The sequence below is a fragment of the Convolutriloba macropyga genome, chromosome 13, assembly GCF_964194025.1.
Source record: "Convolutriloba macropyga chromosome 13, txConMacr16.3, whole genome shotgun sequence".
Taxonomy (NCBI): Eukaryota; Metazoa; Xenacoelomorpha; order Acoela; family Convolutidae; genus Convolutriloba; species Convolutriloba macropyga.
This window is the reverse complement of record NC_134480.1, coordinates 6,758,471-6,784,907: the sequence shown is the minus strand read 5'-3', so window position 1 is coordinate 6,784,907 and position 26,437 is coordinate 6,758,471. Positions and strand designations below refer to the sequence as shown.

General features: G+C 35.5%; 1 protein-coding gene across 2 annotated transcripts in view; it reads right to left on the bottom strand.

Annotated features, from left to right (window-relative positions):
* LOC142351852 (uncharacterized) overlaps window positions 1-26,437 on the bottom strand; it is a 75,572-nt gene that overhangs the window by 21,792 nt on the left and 27,343 nt on the right. For both annotated transcript variants that reach the window (XM_075404082.1, XM_075404083.1), the window contains 3 exons: window positions 10,041-10,297; window positions 6,372-6,563; window positions 4,116-4,307 (listed from right to left, as the gene is read on the bottom strand). In XM_075404082.1, coding sequence (XP_075260197.1) covers window positions 4,116-4,307; window positions 6,372-6,563; window positions 10,041-10,297 — 641 coding nt within the window. The remainder of the gene's footprint in view (window positions 1-4,115; window positions 4,308-6,371; window positions 6,564-10,040; window positions 10,298-26,437) is intronic.

Genomic DNA, 26,437 nt, shown 5'->3' with positions numbered 1-26,437 from the left:
TGAATACCTTTCATTGTTCAGCATTCAAGACATAGAAAAGATAACTAGTCATCCGATACAAAGATCTATCCTGCCGAAGAGAACAAAAAATAGGAAAAAGCAGAATTCATAAATACGAAACATTGAAACATTTTGCAAAAAAAAATGTTCAAAGAACTTTTAGGTTAAGACTGCATTTATGAAAAAGTTTTAACAGTTTTCTCAAAACTTAACGACAAAAATGATTTAATTTTTATTGAAACGAAATTAAACTCCCTCATTTTGCACAAAAAAACTATTTCTAGCAATTACAACCAAAATACAAACGAAAAACTGACGAAAATCGGAAAAAAAACTACCAGAATCGGATTAGCATATGTACAATTTTATGAAACAAAATTACATCGAGGTAGCAAAAGGCGTTGAGTATAGGAAATATCAAAGAGAAGTTGCCTATTAACTGATTTTTGAGAAAAAGACGGTTAAAAGATTCAGAAATGAAGAAATTAATATTAAAAAGGCCAAAAATTAACTAAAAAATCAAGAATTAGGTGCCAATTTTCAACTTGAAACGCATTTTCAGGCTCTGCAAAACACTGTGGTATCAGTTTCCGAGGTTGACATTTCAATATAGTTTCGAATAAATTTTATTTCTACAGGAAACCAAAATAAAAGCAAAAAAATTGGGCCACTTAGACGAAAAAACGGCTAAAAACGGTCATCTATATGTGCAATTCAGTCAAAAACTACTTTTCAAAGTCAAAAAGTCATTCACTAAACGCAGCGCATGATCAAAAAACTTCTCTCGCTTAGCGAAACTCTTTTCACCAAGACAGCTTTTCTCACTTTTGCTTTTAGGTCAAAATGCGCGTGAACAAATCTACTTCCTGTAAAAAAAAAAACCGAGAGAAAACCAATACTCCTCTTCGAGTCGTAAAAAAAAATAGGAGCGCTATAATAGCCGGCTGAGAAGATGAGGGCGGCTATTAATCAGGCAGACACAATATCAGTACTAAGAAACAGTAGTTAACTCAAACTTCGTTCGAGCGCAATTAGTGTCATAGAGCTGTCGTATTTAAGGAACTCGAGCTTCTGAAGTTTGGTGTTACCCAAATCTTACACAACTTTTAACGGAACCCTCAGAGAACATAACCGATAACGTCGGACAAATTCTTTTCAAACGACAGCCGGTGTCAATTGGGGCACGCATAATCCATGAAGTTAAGAGGTTCAATTAACTATGAGGGTTTAAATGATGTTATTACGGCCTACTATAGACCACTCAGGTAGCTTGCTTTAGCGGGGGGGGGGGGGATAACTTCACTAGGTGATTTAAATAAGTTAAGTGCAATTTATAGACCATGAAAACTTTTAAACTGAAACAAACATAGCTGGCATATAGCCAGAAAAAAGCCACAATAGCTTCGTAGATCTGCAGTCTGAAAGAAACTCTTAGAAAAATATTATTCACGAAAATTTTATCCCCAACAACATCAACCTAGAAGGACTTTTACACAATGGGAGTTGGCATACACCAACTGTGTAGAAAAACACTGCAGACAAAAAACGAATTCTAGTAATTTCATTAAAATAAGTGGCATTAAAGTCAATGGCAACTAAAACTTGGATTCTTCAAAATCTATCACGCTATTTATCAAAAAAAGAATATATCAACTTAATAGATAAAAATTGGAGGAACACGCAACAAAAGCAGTCAACAATCAAAAGTTCAAAAAATAGTCGAAAACAAATGAAGTCAGAGCCAACTAAATTATTATCTATGAACCTAAACCGTTACATAGATCTAATTCGCCTAATTCGAGAGCAAATAAGACCCATCATTAATGCAGAAACAGAAACGACAAATAACAATAACAAAAACGGTCATAACCCAAAAAAACTCAAAATCTAAAAACAAGTCGTGTCAAAGTTGTTAAAACCTGCAGCGTTGAAATGTAAAAAACTAGATACACTCAAATAAGCCTCAAAAGCCAATTAGAACTATAATTAATGACAGTAAGTGACAGAACAACAAAAACACCACAAAAAATGTAAAATCTTTAAAACCAAGATGTAAAATCTTTAAAACCAAGAGGTGTCAAAGCAGTGAAAACTGTTTGATATGAAAAACATTTAAATTGGCCAAAATGGGATCTAGAGGACAGCCACTCACAGTTAAAGTTGATTAAAAGAGCGAACAAAAAATACTACGAAAGATTGAAAAATCACAAACACTTTTCGAAAACTCGTCTCCATGTCCTTCAATCACTGAAGTCAATTTAAAATAAATATATTAAATTAAACACCCCACAGTGAGGTACATCATTAACGACACCAACAGACAAAACAACAAAGAACAAAAACGGGCATTATCCAAAAAAAAACTCATTTCATGAAGACAAATAGCTTCAAAGTCTTTTAAAACCATTAGCTGCCTTTTGAGAATTTTGAACAAGTGCAGCTACGCATTATTAGAACATACGTGCTGCCTTTTAAAAATGTTCGTAAAGAAAATAAAAATAAAACGGCAGAAACAGAAGTCCAATTGCCTCAAGTGAAAAAAAATTGCTCTGAAAGACTGAAAATCTGTTGAAACACTTCTCTGATTACACTTAAATAAGCAGTTTCAAAAAGTCATGCCCTATGTCTACACAATTTTGGCTCCTCTTAAAACTCCAGCGTGATTAAAATCACTATTCCAATTTGACTTCTCACTGAAAAGAGCAGGTCGAAAAAGTGTGAACAGATTTTCAAAACAAGTTTTTTCGAGCTTATCTATTAATGGTGTTCTCTTGCTTTTTCAAACATACCCGGCAGATTGCCGGAAAATAGCCGCCGTTGATTCCAATAAGCATGATTGGGATTGAAAGAATAGAAGATATTGAAAAAAAAATTTGTACAAAAACATTTTTTAAGTCCGATTTATTTTGATGGCATTTCGTAGTTGAACATAACGTACTTCTGTTTCTTAGAGAGAGGCTACAGGGGCTACTATCAATACCAATAAGCATTAGAGATGGTATCTAAGACTTATAGGAATGACGTTCAAATAGCGGGCCTCTAAAATTGGGCTTTATGGGTTTATCCCGTTTCTACTTCTGACTTCAATTTTTTATACTGACTCTGTTCATTTTGAATTGTTTTTGCTGAGCAACTGATGTTCAAAATCACTTTTAGCAGAATGAGAGAAGAGAGAAAATAGCCTAGAGAAGTCAAAAAGATTTCACGCAAAATGCTGAAAAAGCGGCAAAATGAGGTAAAGCGAAACATTTTTTTATTCGACGAAGTAAAAAAAAATAGGAGCGCTATAATAGCCGGCTGAGAAGATGAGGGCGGCTATTAAACATTCAAAGACTTTGAGTTTTATTTGATTTTCTGTCTTTTTGACAGCTGCGACGCTGTAAGCTGAGCGGAGCTATATTGTGGTGCTCTTGGTTTCATTCTTCCGTCATCTGACGCTTTTTTTTGTTAAACATTCGTTCTAGGCCGAAGAGCGTCAGATGACGGAATAATGAAACCAAGAGCACCACAGGATAGCTCCACTCAGCTTACAGCGTCGCAGCTATAAAAAAGACAGCACACCAATAAAACTCAAATTCTTTGATTTTTTTTTAAAAAAAACCAAGAGTACGCCATTAATAGATAAGCCCGACAAAACTTTTAAGAATTCACAGAATGAATATACGTCTCCTAAACACTATGGCTGAACCGATTACTTGGATACTATTGAGCCGTACGGCTGAGAGAACTTCATGTCATCCGGTCTTCACCTTTTTACACCCTTGTTGAGGACGAAAAGTCAATTGATCAGACGGAAAAATGATCAGACAAAAACTCCATCGTACGAAAAATCACATGAAAAAGCAGGCCTAGTATAATTGCTGAAGATTGCATTTGACAAGCGTGAAAAAGTTGATTTAAATGTCAAGTGGTTAGGACAAAATGATCAAGCGTAAAATGGCAGAAGAAAGACCAACTTGACACTTTTAATGCCTTTTATTCTGTTCCAGTGAAAGATTGAAGGTGTTATTGAAGTAATATACATAAAGACGTGAATCTATGTTACAAGTGACTATTGGAATGCTTAAGTCCCCCTATATCTTTCCCCATTTATTAGTCACAACTATCATTCTAACCCGATCTGGCGGAATGAGGGGCGAACCCTGGATGTCTGGATCTAGACTTCCACCTCCTCCACTATCCCCTCCCAACCCACTGACCACCACAGACTCCAACTCCTCGAGTCTCGAATGTCGATTGAGAAACTCCTGATGTCTTGTCTTCAGGTCACGAGGGTGGGGTGTTCCGTGTCTCCTCAATAGACCTCCCTAAAATCAAAATTTTTAAGAAGTACTTAAACGCTTAATTTCTTTAGAATAAAAGATAAAGCGTTTGAAAAAGGCTTGAGAATAAAAACTGCTTAAGAAATGTTTTACACAAACAACCGAAGAAAATAGGACAGACAAAGAGAAATTTAACAATGAACATAGCTGGCAGATTGCCAGAAAATAGCCGCAATAGATTCGTAGATCGGCAGTCTAAAAAAACAGTAAAAAAGACAGACCAAAAAAATTCGTCTTTTCATTGAAGGCTGATCTGTTATATTTTGATTAAAAATCTGTATAAGTTATTGCTGCCTCTATTAGCTGATCTCAAATAACCTTCATTTAGAGTGATACACACCCATTTGACCTTATCTCTTTGAGTTAAAGTAAATAAAAGTCAATTTCAAAGTGAGGAAGTCATTTTTGAGAGTGAGGTAAGTCAAGTGTGACCAAAAATTTAATCACGCGCATGAACAAAAAAACTCGCTCCACTAAGAGCGAAAAATGACGTCACACATGCAATTCAGTTGAAATTGCATGAACGAATGAACAAAAAATGGCTGTGACGTCATATGGTCGTAACAAAAATCATGACGCGAAATAAAAAAACATAGCAGGACAAGTCCTGACGTACAATTCAAAGAATTTTCATTGACTAAACAGAAAAACTAGACCTAGAATGGACTATGAGTGAATTGAGAAAACCATATTAAAAAAATCAGATAAAAAAAATAAGAAAAAAACAGAAAATCAATGTCAAAATGCGTTGATTCCAATAAGCATGATTGGGATTGAAAGAATAGAAGATATTGAAAAAAAAATTTGTACAAAAACATTTTTTAAGTCCGATTTATTTTGATGGCATTTCGTAGTTGAACATAACGTACTTCTGTTTCTTAGAGAGAGGCTACAGGGGCTACTATCAATACCAATAAGCATTAGAGATGGTATCTAAGACTTATAGGAATGACGTTCAAATAGCGGGCCTCTAAAATTGGGCTTTATGGGTTTATCCCGTTTCTACTTCTGACTTCAATTTTTTATACTGACTCTGTTCATTTTGAATTGTTTTTGCTGAGCAACTGATGTTCAAAATCACTTTTAGCAGAATGAGAGAAGAGAGAAAATAGCCTAGAGAAGTCAAAAAGATTTCACGCAAAATGCTGAAAAAGCGGCAAAATGAGGTAAAGCGAAACATTTTTTTATTCGACGAAGTAAAAAAAAAATAGGAGCGCTATAATAGCCGGCTGAGAAGATGAGGGCGGCTATTAAACATTCAAAGACTTTGAGTTTTATTTGATTTTCTGTCTTTTTGACAGCTGCGACGCTGTAAGCTGAGCGGAGCTATATTGTGGTGCTCTTGGTTTCATTCTTCCGTCATCTGACGCTTTTTTTTGTTAAACATTCGTTCTAGGCCGAAGAGCGTCAGATGACGGAATAATGAAACCAAGAGCACCACAGGATAGCTCCACTCAGCTTACAGCGTCGCAGCTATAAAAAAGACAGCACACCAATAAAACTCAAATTCTTTGATTTTTTTTTTAAAAAAAAACCAAGAGTACGCCATTAATAGATAAGCCCGACAAAACTTTTAAGAATTCACAGAATGAATATACGTCTCCTAAACACTATGGCTGAACCGATTACTTGGATACTATTGAGCCGTACGGCTGAGAGAACTTCATGTCATCCGGTCTTCACCTTTTTACACCCTTGTTGAGGACGAAAAGTCAATTGATCAGACGGAAAAATGATCAGACAAAAACTCCATCGTACGAAAAATCACATGAAAAAGCAGGCCTAGTATAATTGCTGAAGATTGCATTTGACAAGCGTGAAAAAGTTGATTTAAATGTCAAGTGGTTAGGACAAAATGATCAAGCGTAAAATGGCAGAAGAAAGACCAACTTGACACTTTTAATGCCTTTTATTCTGTTCCAGTGAAAGATTGAAGGTGTTATTGAAGTAATATACATAAAGACGTGAATCTATGTTACAAGTGACTATTGGAATGCTTAAGTCCCCCTATATCTTTCCCCATTTATTAGTCACAACTATCATTCTAACCCGATCTGGCGGAATGAGGGGCGAACCCTGGATGTCTGGATCTAGACTTCCACCTCCTCCACTATCCCCTCCCAACCCACTGACCACCACAGACTCCAACTCCTCGAGTCTCGAATGTCGATTGAGAAACTCCTGATGTCTTGTCTTCAGGTCACGAGGGTGGGGTGTTCCGTGTCTCCTCAATAGACCTCCCTAAAATCAAAATTTTTAAGAAGTACTTAAACGCTTAATTTCTTTAGAATAAAAGATAAAGCGTTTGAAAAAGGCTTGAGAATAAAAACTGCTTAAGAAATGTTTTACACAAACAACCGAAGAAAATAGGACAGACAAAGAGAAATTTAACAATGAACATAGCTGGCAGATTGCCAGAAAATAGCCGCAATAGATTCGTAGATCGGCAGTCTAAAAAAAACAGTAAAAAAGACAGACCAAAAAAATTCGTCTTTTCATTGAAGGCTGATCTGTTATATTTTGATTAAAAATCTGTATAAGTTATTGCTGCCTCTATTAGCTGATCTCAAATAACCTTCATTTAGAGTGATACACACCCATTTGACCTTATCTCTTTGAGTTAAAGTAAATAAAAGTCAATTTCAAAGTGAGGAAGTCATTTTTGAGAGTGAGGTAAGTCAAGTGTGACCAAAAATTTAATCACGCGCATGAACAAAAAAACTCGCTCCACTAAGAGCGAAAAATGACGTCACACATGCAATTCAGTTGAAATTGCATGAACGAATGAACAAAAAATGGCTGTGACGTCATATGGTCGTAACAAAAATCATGACGCGAAATAAAAAAACATAGCAGGACAAGTCCTGACGTACAATTCAAAGAATTTTCATTGACTAAACAGAAAAACTAGACCTAGAATGGACTATGAGTGAATTGAGAAAACCATATTAAAAAAATTAGATAAAAAAAATAAGAAAAAAACAGAAAATCAATGTCAAAATGCCGCATGTGAACAAAAAAAACCACTAGCGAGAAATGAAATTTTAATTCAAACAAAAAACTAGGCCTAGAATGAGCTGTGAATGGATTGGGAAAACCAATTAGAAAAAAATCCGATCCAAAGAATCGAAAAAACAGTAAAAATCAGAATGAAATTGCCGCATGTGAACAAAAAACCACTATCGACAAAGCGAATTTTTGTTCAAACACCGTTTTCTCACTCTACTTTAAAATTAGAGCGAAAAAAATTCACGCCGCAAAACCACTCGCTTTTTCGCTCCATTTCCTGTTTCGGCGTGACCAAAATCACCACTCCAATTTGACTTCAAAAATCATGAAAATGTGTGAACAGATCTTAAAAAAAAAAGACAGCGCCCCAATACAATTCAAATTCTTTGAATTGTAAAAAACCAAGAGAAGGCCAATAATAGCCTCAGCTATCGCTGTGCGGCTATTAAAAAGACAATGCTACTTTGAATTATCTTAAAACTTAATTAAATTTAGAATGGCAGTCACTCAAATCATTGCAATAGTAGGATCACGGGACGAATAGAATTTCGATTAATTAGTAATCAGTGTTCTTAACATATTCACAACAACCAAAACTGAATAAATTCTCCTTTAATGAACATAGCCAGCAGATTGCCGGGAAATAGCCGCGATAGACGCTTGGGGCCTTCCATGAATTGAAACAACTAAAGAGATTAGATAGACAGATCGACCACCAGGCTTTTCAAAATTAGGATCTTTTCCGTTTGTGCCCCCTTAGCTTAGTTCGCGCATATTATTTGCACCCCGCAGATGCACGTGCAATATTTTTTTCATAATGACTTACTATGTAATGGCACGTGCTCTGTAACTGGGGGGCGCATAACGTACTGGGGGTACAAACGGAGAAGATATCAAAATTAATATTCGAAATCAAAAACGCAAGACTCTAATAATTAAGAATTAGGGCATATATGTTTGGCACTACTTAGATGCACACTATTGACCTTCATTAAGTAAATAAGTAATTCAGAAGTCATTTTTTTGAGTGAGGTAAGTCATCGAAGAAGTCAATTCCAGGAAGTCAGTGTAAGACAAAACAAAAATCTGTTAGAAGCAAAAAAAACATAGCAGGACAAGTCCTGACGTACAATTCAAAGAACTTTTATTGACTCAACAGAAAACTAGACCTAGAACGGACTATGAATGGATTGGGAAAACCATTTAGAAAAAAATCCGATCCGAAAAAATCAAAGTGAAATTGCCGCATGTGAACAAAAAACCACTAGCGAGAAAGCGAATTTTTGTTCAAACAACGTTTTCTCACTCTACTTTAAATTTTGAGCGAAAAAATTTCACACCGCAAAACCACGCGCTTTTTCGCTCCACTTCCTGCTTCGGCGTGACCAAAATCACTACTCCAATTTGACTTAAAAAATCATGAAAATGTGTGAACGGAAACGACTCGAATCAAAAATTGCCTATACTAAACAACTAGAACAACTATTGTGAACCGCAAACCTCCACAAATACCATAAAAATTAAAGGAAGAATAGAAAACGGCATTCAAAAACAAATTGAACAAAAAAATTATAAAAACTTAATTTTGAGTTTTTTTTAATAGTACAAGGAAACATAAAAACCGAATAGGGTTCCTATGCAATTAGACAATGAAAAGCTCGCACAACAATTGGCAAGTCATAATAGTGGAAAAAACTTGTCTAAGATTAAAAAAAAGAAAAACTGCAAAAAAATAAGAAAATTGGTTTAAAATTTCTCAATTTTTCTGTCATTTTTCCTAAGAAAAGAACGATTTATACCAACAAAACTTTAATCAATTAGTATCTGAAAATTCTTTTAGTAGCAGTCTTCAATTCAAATCCCACTTCAAGCAGTAAAACAAAAAAACAGGTAAAAATCATTAAATTTCGTATAAAAATCAGCAAAACTGATCAAAAACCTCGAAATTAGCATTAAAAATCAAATTAACTACTTGAAACCTTCAATTCCTATCAAAATAAGCCTGAAACTAATGCATTATCATAATCAAACCTCATAACCAACAAAAGCTGCAAAAACTGCTTTTAAAAGCCGCACGTGAACAAAAAAATTCGCTCGCTTGGAGAAAATTTTTTCACATCAATTTCTCGCTCTCTCAAAAACAGCGGTATGAGCAAAAACCTCTCTCTTTTCGCTCCACTCTTCATTTTGTTCAGCAACAAAATCACTCCAAATTTTTTCACGCGATTCATTTCCCGATTCAAAATTCACTCCAATAAAATTGATTAAAAAAAAGGACTTCTCCAATACTCCTCTTCGAGTCGTAAAAAAGACAGCGCACCAATACAATTCAAATTCATTGAATTGTAAAAAAAATTAGGAGCGCTATAATAGCCGCCTGGAATTGAGGACGCGGCTATTAAACATATTAAGCTATAAAGAAGACATGAAATGCATACAAGAAGGCTATTCATAACGTATCTAGAATAGTCATGTTAACCCGACAAGAATCTTTGACATTTCAAAGAAATCGCGAATCTTCAGAAATCGCTTCTCCGAAGTTCTAGCTACCATCTCAAACACTGCGCCGTTCTCAAATAACGGTTAAAACTGTCAGGTTCTCCATGAATGTCAAAGTGACTTAAACAGATTCGCGTCACCTACACATCCTAACTTCTCGACTTCTGGGAGTCTCAAGTTGATGCGTTTTCTATATCAACATAAACAAACCTGACTAATGTCCTCACTCATCGCCGAAGCTGCATTTGCAGCACCAGTCGAACTGACGGTAGATCTGACCAAATCCGTCACTTCGGCTGAGAAGGCAACGCCTCTTCTGGCGCTGCCACTGTTGTTATTCGTATTGAGGAATCTTTGCTGCTGTTCTTTGAGACTGTTCATGTTGTATTCGGCCTCTACATCTTTTTCCTCTTCTAGTCTGATCAGTCGTGTGCTGTCACCAAGGGCTGCTAACTCAGGCGGAGTCTCTGCAAAAAACACCATTATCACCGATCGGATCTTATCACTTAATGGAAGTTAAATTATAGATTTTAGCTGAAAATATTTGTCAAAAATTGGCTCAGAATTTAGTTTTTCTTTAATTTTTGAAACTTCATTATAACAATCTATAAAATAGTAAATCCGCGGGAAAACTCATATTTTTAAGATTATGCTAGATTCGCACGAACAAAAATTAATTTTAATATAATTAAATTCTGGCGTAGCTAAGCTATTTCTGAATTATGACATCAAACTACGAAAAAAAAAACGCTCATTAACATTTACATTAAATTATAAAAATAACTTGTTCAAAATGGAAAAGGAAAGCCAATGAAGCTATAAAGGTACAAGCGATGGAGAAATTGACAATAGAGGCCATTTTACTAACATAGCCAGCAGATTGCCGGAATAGCTGCGAAAGAATAGACCCGCGTGCCGTATAATAGAGATAGAAACAGAGACAGATCTAAATTGAAAAAAAAAATTGACGCCGTTCAAAAAGCTAGGTAAAAAACATTCAGCGATAAGTTAAAAATGCTTGTTAAATTTCATCCCGCAGAAGCCTCTTATTAGGGACTTTTACTGCACATGTGAGTTCCTTTGACCTTAAACAAATTCAAATTAAACTTAAGTATTAAAGTGCAAAAGTCATGTTATTGAGTGAGGTGTCACTTGTGATCAAAATCTAATCACGCAAAAAACTTTTGCTAAAGAGCGTGAGAAATGACGTCACGCGCGCAAACGCCGTTAGTGAGAGGAAGAAGTCATTCAGAAAATTTGACTTATTCAGCTTTGCTGTGTGAACAAATGTAAAACGAAAAAGAGCGTCAGACGACGAAACAAAAAACATAGCAGGACGGACAATTCAAAGAAATTTCTTTGACTAAACAAAAGACCAGAACTACTAGGACTATGAGTGAACTGGGAAAACCATTTCTAGAAAAATCAGTTAAAAAAACTTTAAAAAACCCAGAAAATCAAAGTTAAAATGCAGCATGTGATTAATAAACCACTAGTGAAACAGTGAAATTTAGTTTAAACAAATAAACTAGGCCTAGAATGGACAATGAATGGATTTGGAAAACCATTAAGAAAAAATCCGATCCAAAAATAGAATAAACAGTAAAAATGAAAGGAAATTGCCGCATGTGAACAAAAAATCACTAGCGAGAAAGCGAGTTTTTGTTCAAACACCGTTTTGTCACTCTACTTTAAAATTAGAGTTAAAAAACTTCACGCCGCAAAACCTCTGGCTTTTTCGCTCCACTTCTTGTTTCGGCGTGACCAAAATCACTACTCCAATTTGACGTCAAAAATCATGAAAATGTGTGAACAGATCTTAAAAGACAGCGCCCCAATACAATTCAAATTCTTTGAATTGTAAAAACCAAGAGCACCGCAATATAGCTCCATTCAGCTTACAGCTATAAAAAGAGGCTTCTTTAACATCAAAAGAGTTGACGGAAAGCTTATGTAAATTTACCAGATTTAAGACATCGGCGTTGACTTTTATGAATGAAAACAGTCAAAGTTTCAAAATTATACTAGCTACGTCATCTTGCAAAGGAAACTAGTTTTACTTAAAAACAAAAAAAATCAACTTTCTGTAACATTGTATTTAACATCAGCAATTAATCCTTAGTACAGGAAAAGGCATTATCCTGGCAATAATTTAAAACCAATGAAAAATAGGCCAGCTCTTTTGATGATAAAATACTCTCAAACATATGGCTTAGAGATAGGACGTCTTTCTGCCGAAGATAAACTCTAGAAGGAGAGCCAAATTTGAAAATCAGGTTTCAATGATTTATATAAATTCCATAGCCAAAATTTGATTACTCGAACATTATTTCGCAGAAGCTACTAAAATGAAAACGGAAACAAGATTTTCTAGCTTTCGGATTTAAATTGCAACAAAAACCTCTGTATTAGGATAATCGGCAGAGCCCCTCCTCAACTTTCAATATAAGAATTAAGAAAACTGAAACAGAAATGACAAATATGTTACATAGCTTCAATAACGAGCAATATTTTTGTTCAAGAGAAATTTTGAGTCTTATTTTTTCTTTCAAATCAAATTTTTTTGACCTTTTGGCGTCTAAGCACATTGAAAACCACAGTTCGATCATTTTGTTTTACTCAATTTCTGAATGGCTAATGAAAACATATCCTCAGTGATTCAATCCACAATCAATAAAACTTCAGCCAGGAACATTGTTCAACAAAAAAAAACTCAACCATGAAAAGAAAAATCCTATTTCACAGCAAGCAACTTCACTGTTTAAAAGCCACAAACTTAAGTTTTCATTTTCAAATGAAAAGTGCTATAAATAAAAGAAAATAAATTAATATTACGACCAGAATAGAACCTACACGGGTTAACCAAGAAAAAATTCAGCCCTGATTTTCAAAGATGCCAGCGTGAATCAAATGAATGACGAGAATAATTGTAAATTCTAAGACAAATTTATTGTGTCCAGGCTCGCGTACGCTAAGACCAATAGTGAAAAAGATTCATCAGTCGCTGCCCAAACTGTATCCGCATACATGGAATCTTGATGAGCTCATCGCAGATTCTGAAGAACAGAATTTGTTGAAACTTGCAAAACATTATGCCACTACACACCAAACGTTGACTGTTTCTCCTATCCAACAAAAACGAACTCTGGTCATCAGTAGAGTTAATGAGCGTTGACAAGAGAATCAAAAAATCAGTAGCAGGATTGGAGATGCCATGAGCAGCCATTGGCAGTTCAGAATATGTTGCAAGAAATCTCATAAAAAGGATAGGCAAAACTTTCGTAGATATAAACTTGACAACCTCGACGACATACAAAGCTCCTTAGTAATCCTACGCCACTGTCTAGGTGCACCGAAGATGTTGCCCTCGCTTCTGTGAACAACTCTGACCGAGTGTTTAGAAAATCCTAAAGAAAATTGATAGGCAACGGGCAATTCTCGAAAACATTCTGGGTAACGTTCTGAGGGACGATACATTGCTCCAGGCAACCCAGCCAGTAAGATTATTAGTTTTAGGCGTTCGGCAGGGTCTGGGCCAGTTCAAACTTTTTGTTAGCTTGGTTAGCTTTAAGTTCTTGTTAGTTTTTTGTTAGCTCTGTAATGTCGCTTTACGAGATGGTTTCATGCAACACTGATGGAAGCCCAAAAGATGGCAAAATTTTCCACAGTAACTTTAGCCTCAAGACTTCCCTGCCTTCTATCAGAAAAAAGTTAAGAAGTTCTAAACAATAAAATTTGAAATATTAATTGAAAAGCAGACCTTTGCGAGGGAAAAGCGTGAATTATTGTCTCTGTTACTCGGGAGCGTGGTTTTCAGCACCACCAAAATCCACTCTCAGTCGTTATTCGACTGCAACAAATTTCGAATAGGCGCAAAGTACAGAATAGGTGCACCTGTTTATAATGTAGAATAAGATGCGTAGAAAACAGAATTGCTGCTAAAAAGAACTCCCATACAAGCCGATGAAAAGCTATGTTAGACCGTATTTTGTGAATGAAATTCTGACTTCGGAAAACATTGTAATCTTTGGAGGCACCAGAAAGTATAAAAAACTATTGCTGGCTATCTAAGTCAAAAAATGTCTTTCGCAGAAATTCATCCAAACAAGATGCTGTAAATAGTGAGGCATTGAATATCAGACAGTTTTCAGTAAAAAAAGTACACTTATAAGCATACCAGGCAGATTTCCGGATAATAGCCGCCATTGATCCCCATAACAAAGATTGGGGCTGAAGGAAATACAAAAATGATCCACAAACAAATTAAAGTGCGAACCACTTTGATGTCATTTTGGCGCTGAACATACACCTGCATCGTAACGAGACGACAGAGGGGCTAGTATAAAAACCAATAAGCATTAGAGATGGTTACTAAGAACAAAGTTTGAAAAATGGGCATCTAAAATTGTGCTTGATGGTTTTATCCCGTTTATTTCGGATTTCGTTTTTTGATACTGGCTCTGTTCATTTTGAATTGCTTTGCTGAGCAACAAAACTCTTAGCAGACAAAGAATAGAGCCTAGAGAAGTCAAAACGATTTCACGTAAAACGTTGAACAATCTGTGAACTATGGTAAAGCGAAAAAATTTCAGTACGACGAAGTAAAAAACCATAGCAGGACAAGTCCTGACGTACAATTCAAAGAATTTTCATGGTTTAAACAAAAAAAAGACCTAGAACGTACTATGACTGAAATGGGAAAACAATTTCCAATAAAATCAGATAATAAAAATAACAAGAAAAAACAGAAAATCAATGTCAAAATGCCGCATGTGAAGAAAAAAATTCTAGCGAGAAAGGGAAATTTGGTTCAAACAAATAACTAGGCCTAGAAAGAATTATGAATGGTTGAAAAAACCATTTAGAAAAGTCCAATCCAAAAAATCGAAAAAAAACAGCAAAAATGAAATTGCCGCGTGTGAACAAAAAACCACGAGCGAGAAGGCGAATTTTTGTTCAAACACCGTTTTCTCACTCTGCTTTAAATTTAAAAAATTTAACGCCGCAAAACTACTCGCTTTTTCGCACCGCTTCCTGTTTCGGCGTGACCAAAATCATCATCTCAATTTGACTTCAAAAATTATGAAAATGTGTGAACAGATCTTAAAAAAGACAGCGCCCCAATGCAATTCAAATTCTTTAAAATTGTAAAAAAAAATAGGAGCGCTATAATAGCGCGATGAGAAGCTGAGGGCGGCTATTAATAACTACTAAGTTAGTTCTCATAGTAAAAAGCACAACACAGTTCTCACTTTGGTACACGCCATTATTCTGCCAAACTTTCGTTCAAATTAAGAAATAATTTTTCATAAGTAGTATTTTAACATAATCATAGTTCTGTTAAATTAAAATCCATTAAGGCAAAAAATGTGGCAGCTCCATTTTCCGTTTTTCAGTGAATCGAACACTGAACATTTTTGACTCAGGATCGTTTATATTATTGCAAAAGAGTGAGAAGAAATTTCAACCAGTAAAGCTTCTAAGTTGATATTTCACAAATTTCCCCCAAAACAACAGCGCATTGTAAGTTTTATGTTTAAAATGATTTCTTCCTTTTAACAGCTAAAACTAATTCAACGGCGAATAGCAATATCGTCTCATCAAATGCATAGAACTGAACAAATTCACCAAGTTTCAGTTTTTACATCTTCGAGAGAAATTATGGAATCCTTTTGTGATAACAGCCACCTTTTGAAAAATCTTGTGTCCACAATTTTTCATGCTAGTACCCCCTCCCCATCATCAATTTGGATTCCAAAAATTTATGTTAAAGTGGGCGTGGCGGCGGAGGGGAGGGGATTACCTGTGCCATATATGCCTAAATCCACATTGATTACTTTATAATCAGTAATTATTCATTCAACTAGGCCACAATTGGTACATTGTGTGAAAAAATTCTCAAATTCTACTTTTCAATGACTCTACTAAGACATGAATAGCTGTCATAAAAACATCATAATAATAGTTATTATCATTATTCTTATCATAATGTAAGCATACATCGGGAGAAGTATGAAATATAAGAGAAATAAGACAGGAGAAAGTAGCGGTTAGAAAGTTATGGCATTTTAGAGTGAGCGGCAACCTTTTTAATTATTAAACAATGAGGCTCCATCTCTGAGCTCAGTTCAGATGCTGTTCGTATGTGCCTTGCAGTATAAATTGATTACTTGGGAGGGGGAAGAGCGAAAAAGAAAAAATTAAAAGCAGAAAAAATGTACAAAAAGAAAGAGAAAGAAATCAATCAATTTTGTGGTGGCGTAGGTAGAGTCAAACATATAAGAGTGTATCTTTTAGCAAAAATCAGGAATAAATAAACACACCATAAACACAATCAATGTTTTATCACCACTAATGAGAAATCTCAGTTACAAACAAATTTGGAAAAACAAACAAACAGACAGCATGATTAGTCAAATAACATCTCACGATCCGTCAAAATGTCAACAACCGTCAACGATAGACAGCATAAAAGTCAGTCCACGTAGGGTGTGGGTATTGGATTAAAGGGCGCATGAAAAAAGAGCTAAGGTGGGTAGGTACACATACAGGTTGGGTGGGGGTAGGGCTGGGTTGTGGGTTGGTGGGGGGTGGGGTAGGTAACAACAATTGAACGGATATTGCCAAATGGATTCGCTTTCTCTCGCATCATTGCGTGCCTGCTCACACAGATCTAATCAGGCGTTCATTGAATAAGAATCCTTGGAAAGGAAATGAGTAAATGTGCCCGGAGAGAAACTCAACCCTCTCCCACGCGGGCACCGCCTCACCCAGTCCCCTCTTATCCATTAAAAGAGCATTTAGAAAAACAGAAGAGGCAACGCTCTTTTCTCGAGCAAGAATAAGTCTGAAGAGGCCAAGATCAATTTAAAAGGGGTCGGTAGTTGGGGGGGGGGGGGGGGTCGGTGGTCGTGGAGGAGCGGAGAAACAGTGTGAAACAATGGCTGGCCCGGAAGGGTGGTAGCAAGCGTGTGTGTGTGTGTGTGTGTTGAAGGTGGGGGTTCTGGGTGTCACAGAGGGACTGCAGTTTTGTGAGGGTACTGTGAAAGGTGTTGGCTTGGCATAATACAACTTGCTGCTGGGATATTGGGTCTATAATTACAAAAAGACACAGGCAGGCAAACGGGCATGTTTGGAAGTATATTTGGATAGTGCTACGCGCTACATGTACCCAATACCATACATACATACAAAGATACATAACATTTCCAATCAGTCATAGCTGTTGACATTCAGTGTTCCATTGAAAACACCGGGGGGGGGGGGGGTAAGAGGAAGAAAGAGAGAAGTAGTTAATTACATTAGGATGCGGGCGGTTGAAACGGAACCAATCTTTCTCTCTTCCTTCAACGCCAAACTATCACAACAGGCAACACGCTGGGGGCAGGAAACGAACGTGTACAGCCGCAATTTAATCTAATTTGCGGGCATTTGCTTGCCTAGTAGCTGCAATTCAGGTCAATCTAACTAAATTGGGGCTCTGATGTACCAACATAAAAGTCCCAAGAGAAAATTGAAAGGCGATAAGCACTACAGCACAGCTCAACTATCGGTAGCATATAAAACCAAGGGAAAACCTTTAAATCGTTAAGTGGTATAGGCAATTTGAAACTGTCAAACATACTCGGTGACAACTTAATCTTCAATAGCCCCAATCCAATACTCTCCCATTTGATAACAACGCAAAATTGAAACGCCAACAGCACTTCAAAATAACTTGACGCAGTAAAAGCAGTATTTATAACAACAACGATATTTTGTAAGCATAAACATTAATTTTGTTGATTGAAAGACGATTTCAGTAACCGAAAGTTTGGATCAAAATTACTGATTCCGGGATCAGTGACATTTTTGGGAACCCGTTTGTCATAAAGCTAAGTAATTATTCGCTCTTATTGCAAACCATAACGCATACAATTAACGCGATTATATTAGCGACTTAAAACTTTAATATCGGCAGTTCACTTTGCAGCACGAAGGCACAGTAGAACTATTATCAAAAAGGATTCAGAGCTGAAGGATAATCTAAATAAAGCGGAAAAATTATAAAAGTTTACAATAAATTAGATTTTAGTTGAGGTTTGCCTGATTAAGAATATAGCCGTCGTGCTGCCGAATACAGCTGTGAAAAAGACTAATTTGCTATGATAAAGATAGAAACTTCTAGAATGTTTTTGCTGAAATGTCCATCTCAAAAATACTAAGTCATTTTTTAGCTTGATCTACATAACAATCAAAATTTTGTAATCTTTCCAGACTGACCTTAATCACAGCTATTTGAGTTTGCTTTTCCTGATAAACAACTTAAACTTGTGCAAAGTTTTTTTCAACAAAAACTAACTTTACTTTTCATAGTTGAAGTTTTAAAGAATTAAAAAACACATTTGAAGTCTAAAAAAATGATAATTATTTACAAAGGCTTTGCTCCTTATTTAAATTTACTTTGTTCGATGCAGAAATAATGAGGAAAACCTACAGATCTAATTAATTGTAACGAAGTCTCACAGAAAAACAGACAGCAATTATATCAAAACAATTTTTGAATAAAACATGGGTGCTGTCATTGAAATTTGAAGTAAATTTCTTTTTCTCGGCAAGAACCTTTCTTATAATCACTTATCTGAATTTTTGTCAAAAAATACAAATTTTTCAATTTCAGAAATGGGTTTTGAGACAACAACCAAAGCGAGACGTTTTACCAGATTTAACTCTTATCCAGAAAATTATTCGAAGCATTTGATTTACTACCCGTAAATTTTTTCTTTGTTTCTATTTGACAAAGTCGCAAATCATTGAAAATTTTAAATTATATCCTCATTTTAAAAAAAAAATTAACCTTCATGGCCTAATTTGACGTAAAAACGAAATGAGGCAAAAACTATTCACCTAAGAGACCACCAGCCAACTTAATGCAGATGGTAAACAGAGTTCACACTAGCCAAAGAGAACAACTGCTAGAGGGAACTAATTTTTGGCAGCAAATCAATAAAGGAAAATTTATCAAAATCAAAAAAAAATTTTAAAGGAAAAATTGCTCAAAGGAGCCTCGCTTTCTTTCTACACGTAGTTACGTTCATTAGTATTTCAATTATTACTAAGCTCGTTTCGAAGAAAACAAACCGACTAATGTCGGAAGAATTGCTCCTAAACGACAGGCGGGTGAAAAAGCATTTGACCCCAACGGTATTCGAAGCATTGACCTCCCTCTTCTTAACCATATGCACTGCCGACTTTGCCGTCAAGAGCAATTAATTAGCCTGTTTTCTCAGGTGGAGTTTCACGATATTCAAAACAACTGTTAATTGAAATGAGGAATGAAAACAGAAAACAGTAGACATTTTGGTGATTCAAAAATAATAATTTCTGCTCCAATAAACTGAATCATTTGAGCAAAGCACATGCTATCATCGGCTCAAAAGGAGTTCAAAAAGGTTCACGCAATAATATTACTTATCAGTGCCTTGCTCAACTCAATTTCATGTCTGATAGAAATTGATCACTAATTTGCTTCTCAGACAATTAACATAAATCTGCACTTTCGAAGAAAACGATTTACTCTGAAACTGGCGAGAGGTTGGCTTCTTCAGTAGCCAGCAGCGGTTTAGAAAGTCTACCTAATCTTAGTTGAAGGGGCATGAGGGTATGCACGGTAGGGGTTCGGGTGACCTGAAAAAAGTCGCCCGAAAAAAGACATGAATTTATGTCCCCAAAAAAGTTTCGGCGAATGAGGCGAGAGAACATAATGCCCTACGGGCGTAGCCTGGCCATCCCGTTTTTGAGGACAAAAATTCAAATGGTTCAGACGAAAATTCGCCCAAGGTAAAAAAATCGCACAAAAAACCACAGGAGTAATATAATTGCTACTTCGTTTGAGAGCAATTATACATACCAGGCAGAATGCCGGAAAATAGCCGCCGTTGATTCCCATAACTCTATTGGGATTGAAAGAAAAGAAAATATCAACAAAAATAGCCGCCGTTGATTCCCATAACTCTATTGGGATTGAAAGAAAAGAAAATATCAACAAAAATTGATTTTTGTATAAAAACATTTTTAAGAGCGATTTAATTTGATGTAATTTCGTAATTGAACATACTCCTGTCTCTCAATGAGAGTATACAGGGTCTAGTATCAATACCAATAAGAATTATATATAGTAACTAAAACTTATGAGAACAAAGTTCAAGTACCGGGCATCTAAAAATGGGCTTTATGGGTTTATCCCGTTTCTATTTCTGACTTTGATTTTGTTATACTCTCTTCATTTTGAATTGCTTTGATGAGCAGCTGCTGTTTAAAAGGACTTTGAGCAGAATGACATAAGAGTGAAACTAGCCTAGAGAAGTCAAAAAGATTTCACGCAAAATATCGAAGAAGCGACAAAATGGGTAAAGCGAAAAAAAAATTCGACGAAGTAAAAAAAACCATAGCAGGACAAGTCCTGCCGTACAATTCAAAAAATTTCATTGACTAAAGGAAAACTAGACCTAGAACGCATGTTGAGTGAATCGGGAAAACTATTTCCTAAAAAAATTAGATCAAAAAACAAAAAAAAAACAAAATCAATGTCAAAATGCCGCATGTGAACAAAAAACCAATAGCGAGAAATGGACATTTGGTTCAAACATAAAAACTAGATCTAGGATAAACTATGAATGGATTGGGGAAACCATTTAGAGAAAAATCTGATCCAAAAAATTGAAACAGTTAAAATCAAAGTGAAATTGCCGCATGTGAACAAAAAATCAGTAGCCTGAAAGCGAATTTTTGTTCAAACACCTTTTTCTCACTCTACCTTAAAATTTGAGCGAAAACATTTCGAAGAAAACAAACTGACTAATGTCGGAAGAATTGCTCCTAAACGACAGGCGGGTGGAAAAGCATTTGACCCCACCGGTATTCGAAGCATTGACCTCCCTCTTCTTAACCATGTGCACTGCCGACTTTGCCGTCAAGAGCAATTAATTAGCCTGTTTTCTCAGGTGGAGTTTCACTATATTCAAAACAACTGCTAATTGAAATGAGGAATGAAAACAGAAAACAGTAGACATTTTGGCGATTCAAAAATAATAATTTCTGCTCCAATAAACTGAATCATTTGAGCAAAGCACATGCTATCATCGGCTCAAAAGGAGTTCAAAAAGGTTCACGCAATAATATTAATTATCAGTGCCTTGCTCAACTCAATTTCATGTCTGATAGAAATTGATCACTAATTTGCTTCTCAGACAATTAACATAAATCTGCACTTTCGAAGAAAACGATTTACTCTGAAACTGGCGAGAGGTTGGCTTCTTCAGTAGCCAGCAGCGGTTTAGAAAGTCTACCTAATCTTAGTTGAAGGGGCATGAGGGTATGCACGGTAGGGGTTCGGGGTGACCCGAAAAAAGTCGCCCTTCGTACCGTGAATTTATGTCCCCAAAAAAGTTTCGGCGAATGAGGCGAGAGAACATAATGCCCTACGGGCGTAGCCTGTTCATCCCGTTTTTGAGGACAAAAATTCAAATGGTTCAGACGAAAATTCGCCCAAGGTAAAAAAATCGCACAAAAAACCACAGGAGTAATATAATTGCTACTTCGTTTGAGAGCAATTATACATACCAGGCAGAATGCCGGAAAATAGCCGCCGTTGATTCCCATAACTCTATTGGGATTGAAAGAAAAGAAAATATCAACAAAAATAGCCGCCGTTGATTCCCATAACTCTATTGGGATTGAAAGAAAAGAAAATATCAACAAAAATTGATTTTTGTATAAAAACATTTTTAAGAGCGATTTAATTTGATGTAATTTCGTAATTGAACATACTCCTGTCTCTCAATGAGAGTATACAGGGTCTAGTATCAATACCAATAAGAATTATATATAGCAACTAAAACTTATGAGAACAAAATACAAAAACCGGGCATCTAAAAATGGGCTTTATGGGATTATCCCGTTTCTATTTCTGACTTTGATTTTATTATACTCTCTTCATTTTGAATTGCTTTGCTGAGCAGCTGCTGCTTAAAAGGACTTTAAGCAGAATGACAGAAGAGTGAAACTAGCTTAGAGAAGTCAAAAAGACTTGACGCAAAATGTCGAAAAAGCGACAAAATGGGTAAAGCGAAAAAAAAGATCGACGAAGTAAAAAAAAACATAGCAGGACAAGTCCTGACGTACAATTCAAAAAATTTCATTGACTAAAGGAAAACTAGACCTAGAACGCACGTTGAGTGAATTGGGAAAACTATTTCCTAAAAAAATTAGATCAAAAAACAAAAAAAAAACAAAATCAATGTCAAAATGCCGCATGTGAACAAAAAACCAATAGCGAGAAATGGACATTTGATTCAAACATAAAAACTAGATCTAGGATAAACTATGAATGGATTGGGAAAACCATTTAGAGAAAAATCCGATCCAAAAAATTGAAAAAACAGTTAAAATCAAAGTGAAATTGCCGCATGTGAACAAAAAATCACTAGCCTGAAAGCGAATTTTTGTTCAAACACCGTTTTATCACTCTACCTTAAAATTAGAGCAAAAACATTTCACACCGCAAAACCACTCGGTTTTTCGCTCTATTTCCTGTTTCGGCGTGACCAAAATCACTACTCCAATTAGACTTCAAAAATCATGAAAATGTGTGAACAGATCTTAAATTTAAAAAAAAAATGCACAAGTCATAGGTGTCTTTTCCATACCCATTGGAGGCAGTAAAACAAAACAATCGTCAAAAAATCGCAAAAATTAGCCTAAAAATCAGCAAAATACATGAAAAACCTCCGAATTAGCAGAAAACTCAAGAATTTCCAGAAACCTTCAAACCACTGCCAAATCCACCCTAAAATTAAATCATAACAAAACCTCTTAACCAAAAAAAAGAAAAAAAACTGCTTTAAAATGCCGCACGTGAACAAAAACCACTCTTTTCCCTCCGCTTTTCACTTTTGTTCAGCACCAAAATCACTCCAAATTTTTTCACGCGTTTCATTTCCCGCTTCAAAAATCACTCCAATAAAATTGATTAAAAAAGGACTTCTCCAATACTCCTCTTCGAGTGGTAATAAAAAGACAGCACCCCAATACAATTCAAATTCTTTGAATTGTAAAAAAAAATAGTAGCGCTATAGTAGCCGACTGAGAAGATGAGGGCGGCTATTAATAAATACTATTTTCATTTTAGACATGATTTTAAACCATGAAAAAAGAAGGCATTGTAACCTTTTTGTCAAATTGAAAGTCCCGTATCAATAAATCACCCAAAAAACCAAAATCCAAAATTCCTTGCCAAGCAGATAAAATTGTAGAATACAACCACACTTTGTGATTATTTGGCGTCTTTGCGACAGTGAACTACAAATATAGTAAGACTAGTAGATGGAGTCAAATTAGTTTCTCTGAGTTCAATCTGATGACGTAATTGTTCCACGAGCCAATTACAGCACTGAATTCATTTCTGATGACGCATTAAAATATCATTACCTCTACTCAGACTAGAACGTCATAAGGACAAACATAGAAAGTTCTATTACCAAATTTAAATTTAAAAATGCACGTAAAAACGATGTAAACAACTGCTGTTGAGGTAAAAAAAATGTTGAGTTTGAAAAGCTTAAAAAGCCATTGCTGTATCACTTTTAATACTTTCCGTTGTGACACTACAGAAATTAAAATAATTACACGAAATAGCGAAAATATACCCCCAATTTTGGTATATTCATGTCAACTGTGATGCGGGGGGGGGGGGGTTGGACTTTACGTTTTGACCAATAGGCCTGTGGGGCTACAATGTCCAACACAAACATTAACGGAGAAACCAATCCCTTTCAAAAGATAATCTAAAGCTTCTGTTGAAATTTCAGGTCACTTTAAAATAGTGCGTTATGAATGTTTCTTGCGTTGTTTTTTTTCATTTTTATCACTTGATAGTATTGCAAGAAAAATTCGAAATTTATTCCGTCAAAAGAGACACTTCAAAACAGATCAGCTGATCAGAAAGTGTTCTTTTTGCCTCTTCATTTTCCTGTTGAGACGTTTTGGTGGAGACATTAATAAATAATATTGACACCAGAAAACAATTCATTACATTATTTATAATTCATATCTAACACATCAAATTCTTCATTAAAAAATTGAATATCAGAAATCAATGCAGAACTTTGAATAATTAATTCGTGATTGTAAATAATTAAAGTTGTTGTGGTAAACAACAACTCTAACGTCTAAAATTGTTTAAACCTAGAAAACTGCGAAAACATGAACATTATTAATTCCATTTTTTTGTTATTCCCAAATTCACATTTGTAGCGAAGCCGGGAGGCTTAGCGCAGAAACTTGAATTTAGCAAATTAATCTTGTTTTTTTTTATTTCTTCATCTTCATTAAATTAAAACTTTGACAGCAAATAATTGCAATCGTTCTAATTTGCAAAAACATGAAATCATTCTTTTCTCATTTGTTCACATATTCATTTCCAGAAGCTGAGGGGCTGATAAAATTAAAAGATTTTCAAAAACAAGTGATTATTTGGCAGGCTTGAGTGATCGCAAAGCATGTCACTCGACATTTATAAATTAATACCCCCCAATTTTCCAACATGGGAGTGCTAATAAATGGGATAGGCAAATTAAACGGCCATTTCTGTAATCCTCTTTGACAGACAGGTGTCAAAATTCCCATTGTCCCTTGTAAAGTTCATACCATTTAGATTCAACTCACAGATCTGGACAGATTCCAACATAGCTCGATGGACCCAGAATGTGCGGCTGGAAGTATTTTTGAACACCTCGAGAAAAATAAGCAACAGAAAATAAGCAAATAGCAGAAATTTTGAATAAATTGGGAATGCTAAAATTTGTTTGAGTAGAGACATAAAGTCTGCACTCGAACGACCGCTGGGTTTAAATTGTGTCTAGCCTGCTTTATTCACCCTTCGCGATTGGTTTTGGCCATTAAGAAAAATGATGCGAATAATTCTTTGTTAATTTAAACTTTTCGAAGCATAAATGGAAGAAACGGAGCCATATGTTTTTGCTTGCTATAAAAGCTAAATTTTTATTTAACATTTTCTGTCCATTTTTTCGATGAAAGACGAAAAAAATGAGTTTTTAAGGGTTTTCAATGAAGACAAGCACCCAAGCGAAAAAGTATGAAGCGAAAAACATGAGGAAAAACTGAGTAAATGCTGCCCCATTATTCTGCATTTTGAAAAAGGTGCAGCAAACCGATTAAAAAGTTTTGCAGTAATTAGATGGAAAAATTGGTTAGTTTTAGAGCAAATTTTCGCCCTTCAGGAAATGAAGGCAATGAACATTCGGCACAAAAACTAAGTGTTGCAACTTTGAGCAGAGTAGACAAGAATAACAATTTAAACTTACACATCGCATCACATGCAGCAAACATAACCATCCAACGTCGGGCGAATTGCTCTCAATCGACTGGTTGGTATCGGTAGTAGCTAGCTGGGGCTTAGGGATACTAACATTAGCGGGTGGGGTGTGAGGTAGGGAGAAATTGACGAGAGCGATTCCAAATAGCCAGCAGAGGAGGGTGGAAAGTGCGGGACGAGGCTTAATGCGGGGATGTGTGTCTGAGGAGGGCTCAAACTGAGGGGGGCGGGCGGGGGCAAAAAATCGCATAAACAGACCACATGACATGACTAATAAAATTGCTACAATTTTGTTTGTGAGTAATTAAAATCCGAAAAACACCATCAACAACTTTGGTTAACTTCGATTCGTTGCTGTTGGGAATATAATAGAATTAATATCAAGCACGTCTTAATTCGGAGTTTCTTTCGAAGATTAAAAAGCTCTTACTTAAACCAACCTCGCCTATATCATAATAAAACCAGCTGTTTTTGACTTCGTGTACTAAAGCATTCAGCGCAATGCAAATTAAAGAACAAGGATAATTCAAGTTCTGTAAAAGTACGCAAAAAACATGAGAAACGCAACTTATGAGGATAAGCTACTAAGATGGACAAAAAGCTAATTTCAGAAAAATACCTAACTCAATGAATCAATAAGTTCATTTAAGCAAATCGACAAAAAATCTGTTATAAAAAGGCATCGTTTTTTCGCGTTTGGGACATTGAGCATGCTGCAGTTGAAAAGGGTTGTGTGCGTATTAATTTCAAATATAGCAAACTTAACGTTCGAACAACTTTTTACATTTAATTTTGAAAAACAAAAATAGAACATAACCGGTCGGCGGAGTGCTCTCTTAAAAGGCTGGAGAGCAGTTGTCTTCTTCAGTAGCTAGCTACGGTTTTTTTTGAAAACTGTTTTTTCTACGTCCAAATAGTGTTGTTCAAATAGACAAAATTCATTTATTTTAGGAAAACAGTTGACACTTGAAGACATTTTTGATTAAAAAACTCTAATTTATTTGTTTACGAAATGCAAATCTACGAGTTCTTAAAATTCGTCTTAAAGTCAATCTTCATAGTGATAATTTGATGAGTGAGAGCAATGAACTCTTCGATCTTTCCACCATATTAAAAGAAACAAGGCAAAAAGCAGCTAATATACTGAAATTACTATTATGCAAAAAAATATAGAACGTTATTCAACCGAGTTTTGCTGTACTAAACTAAATGATAAATTGAAGTCACTTGAAAT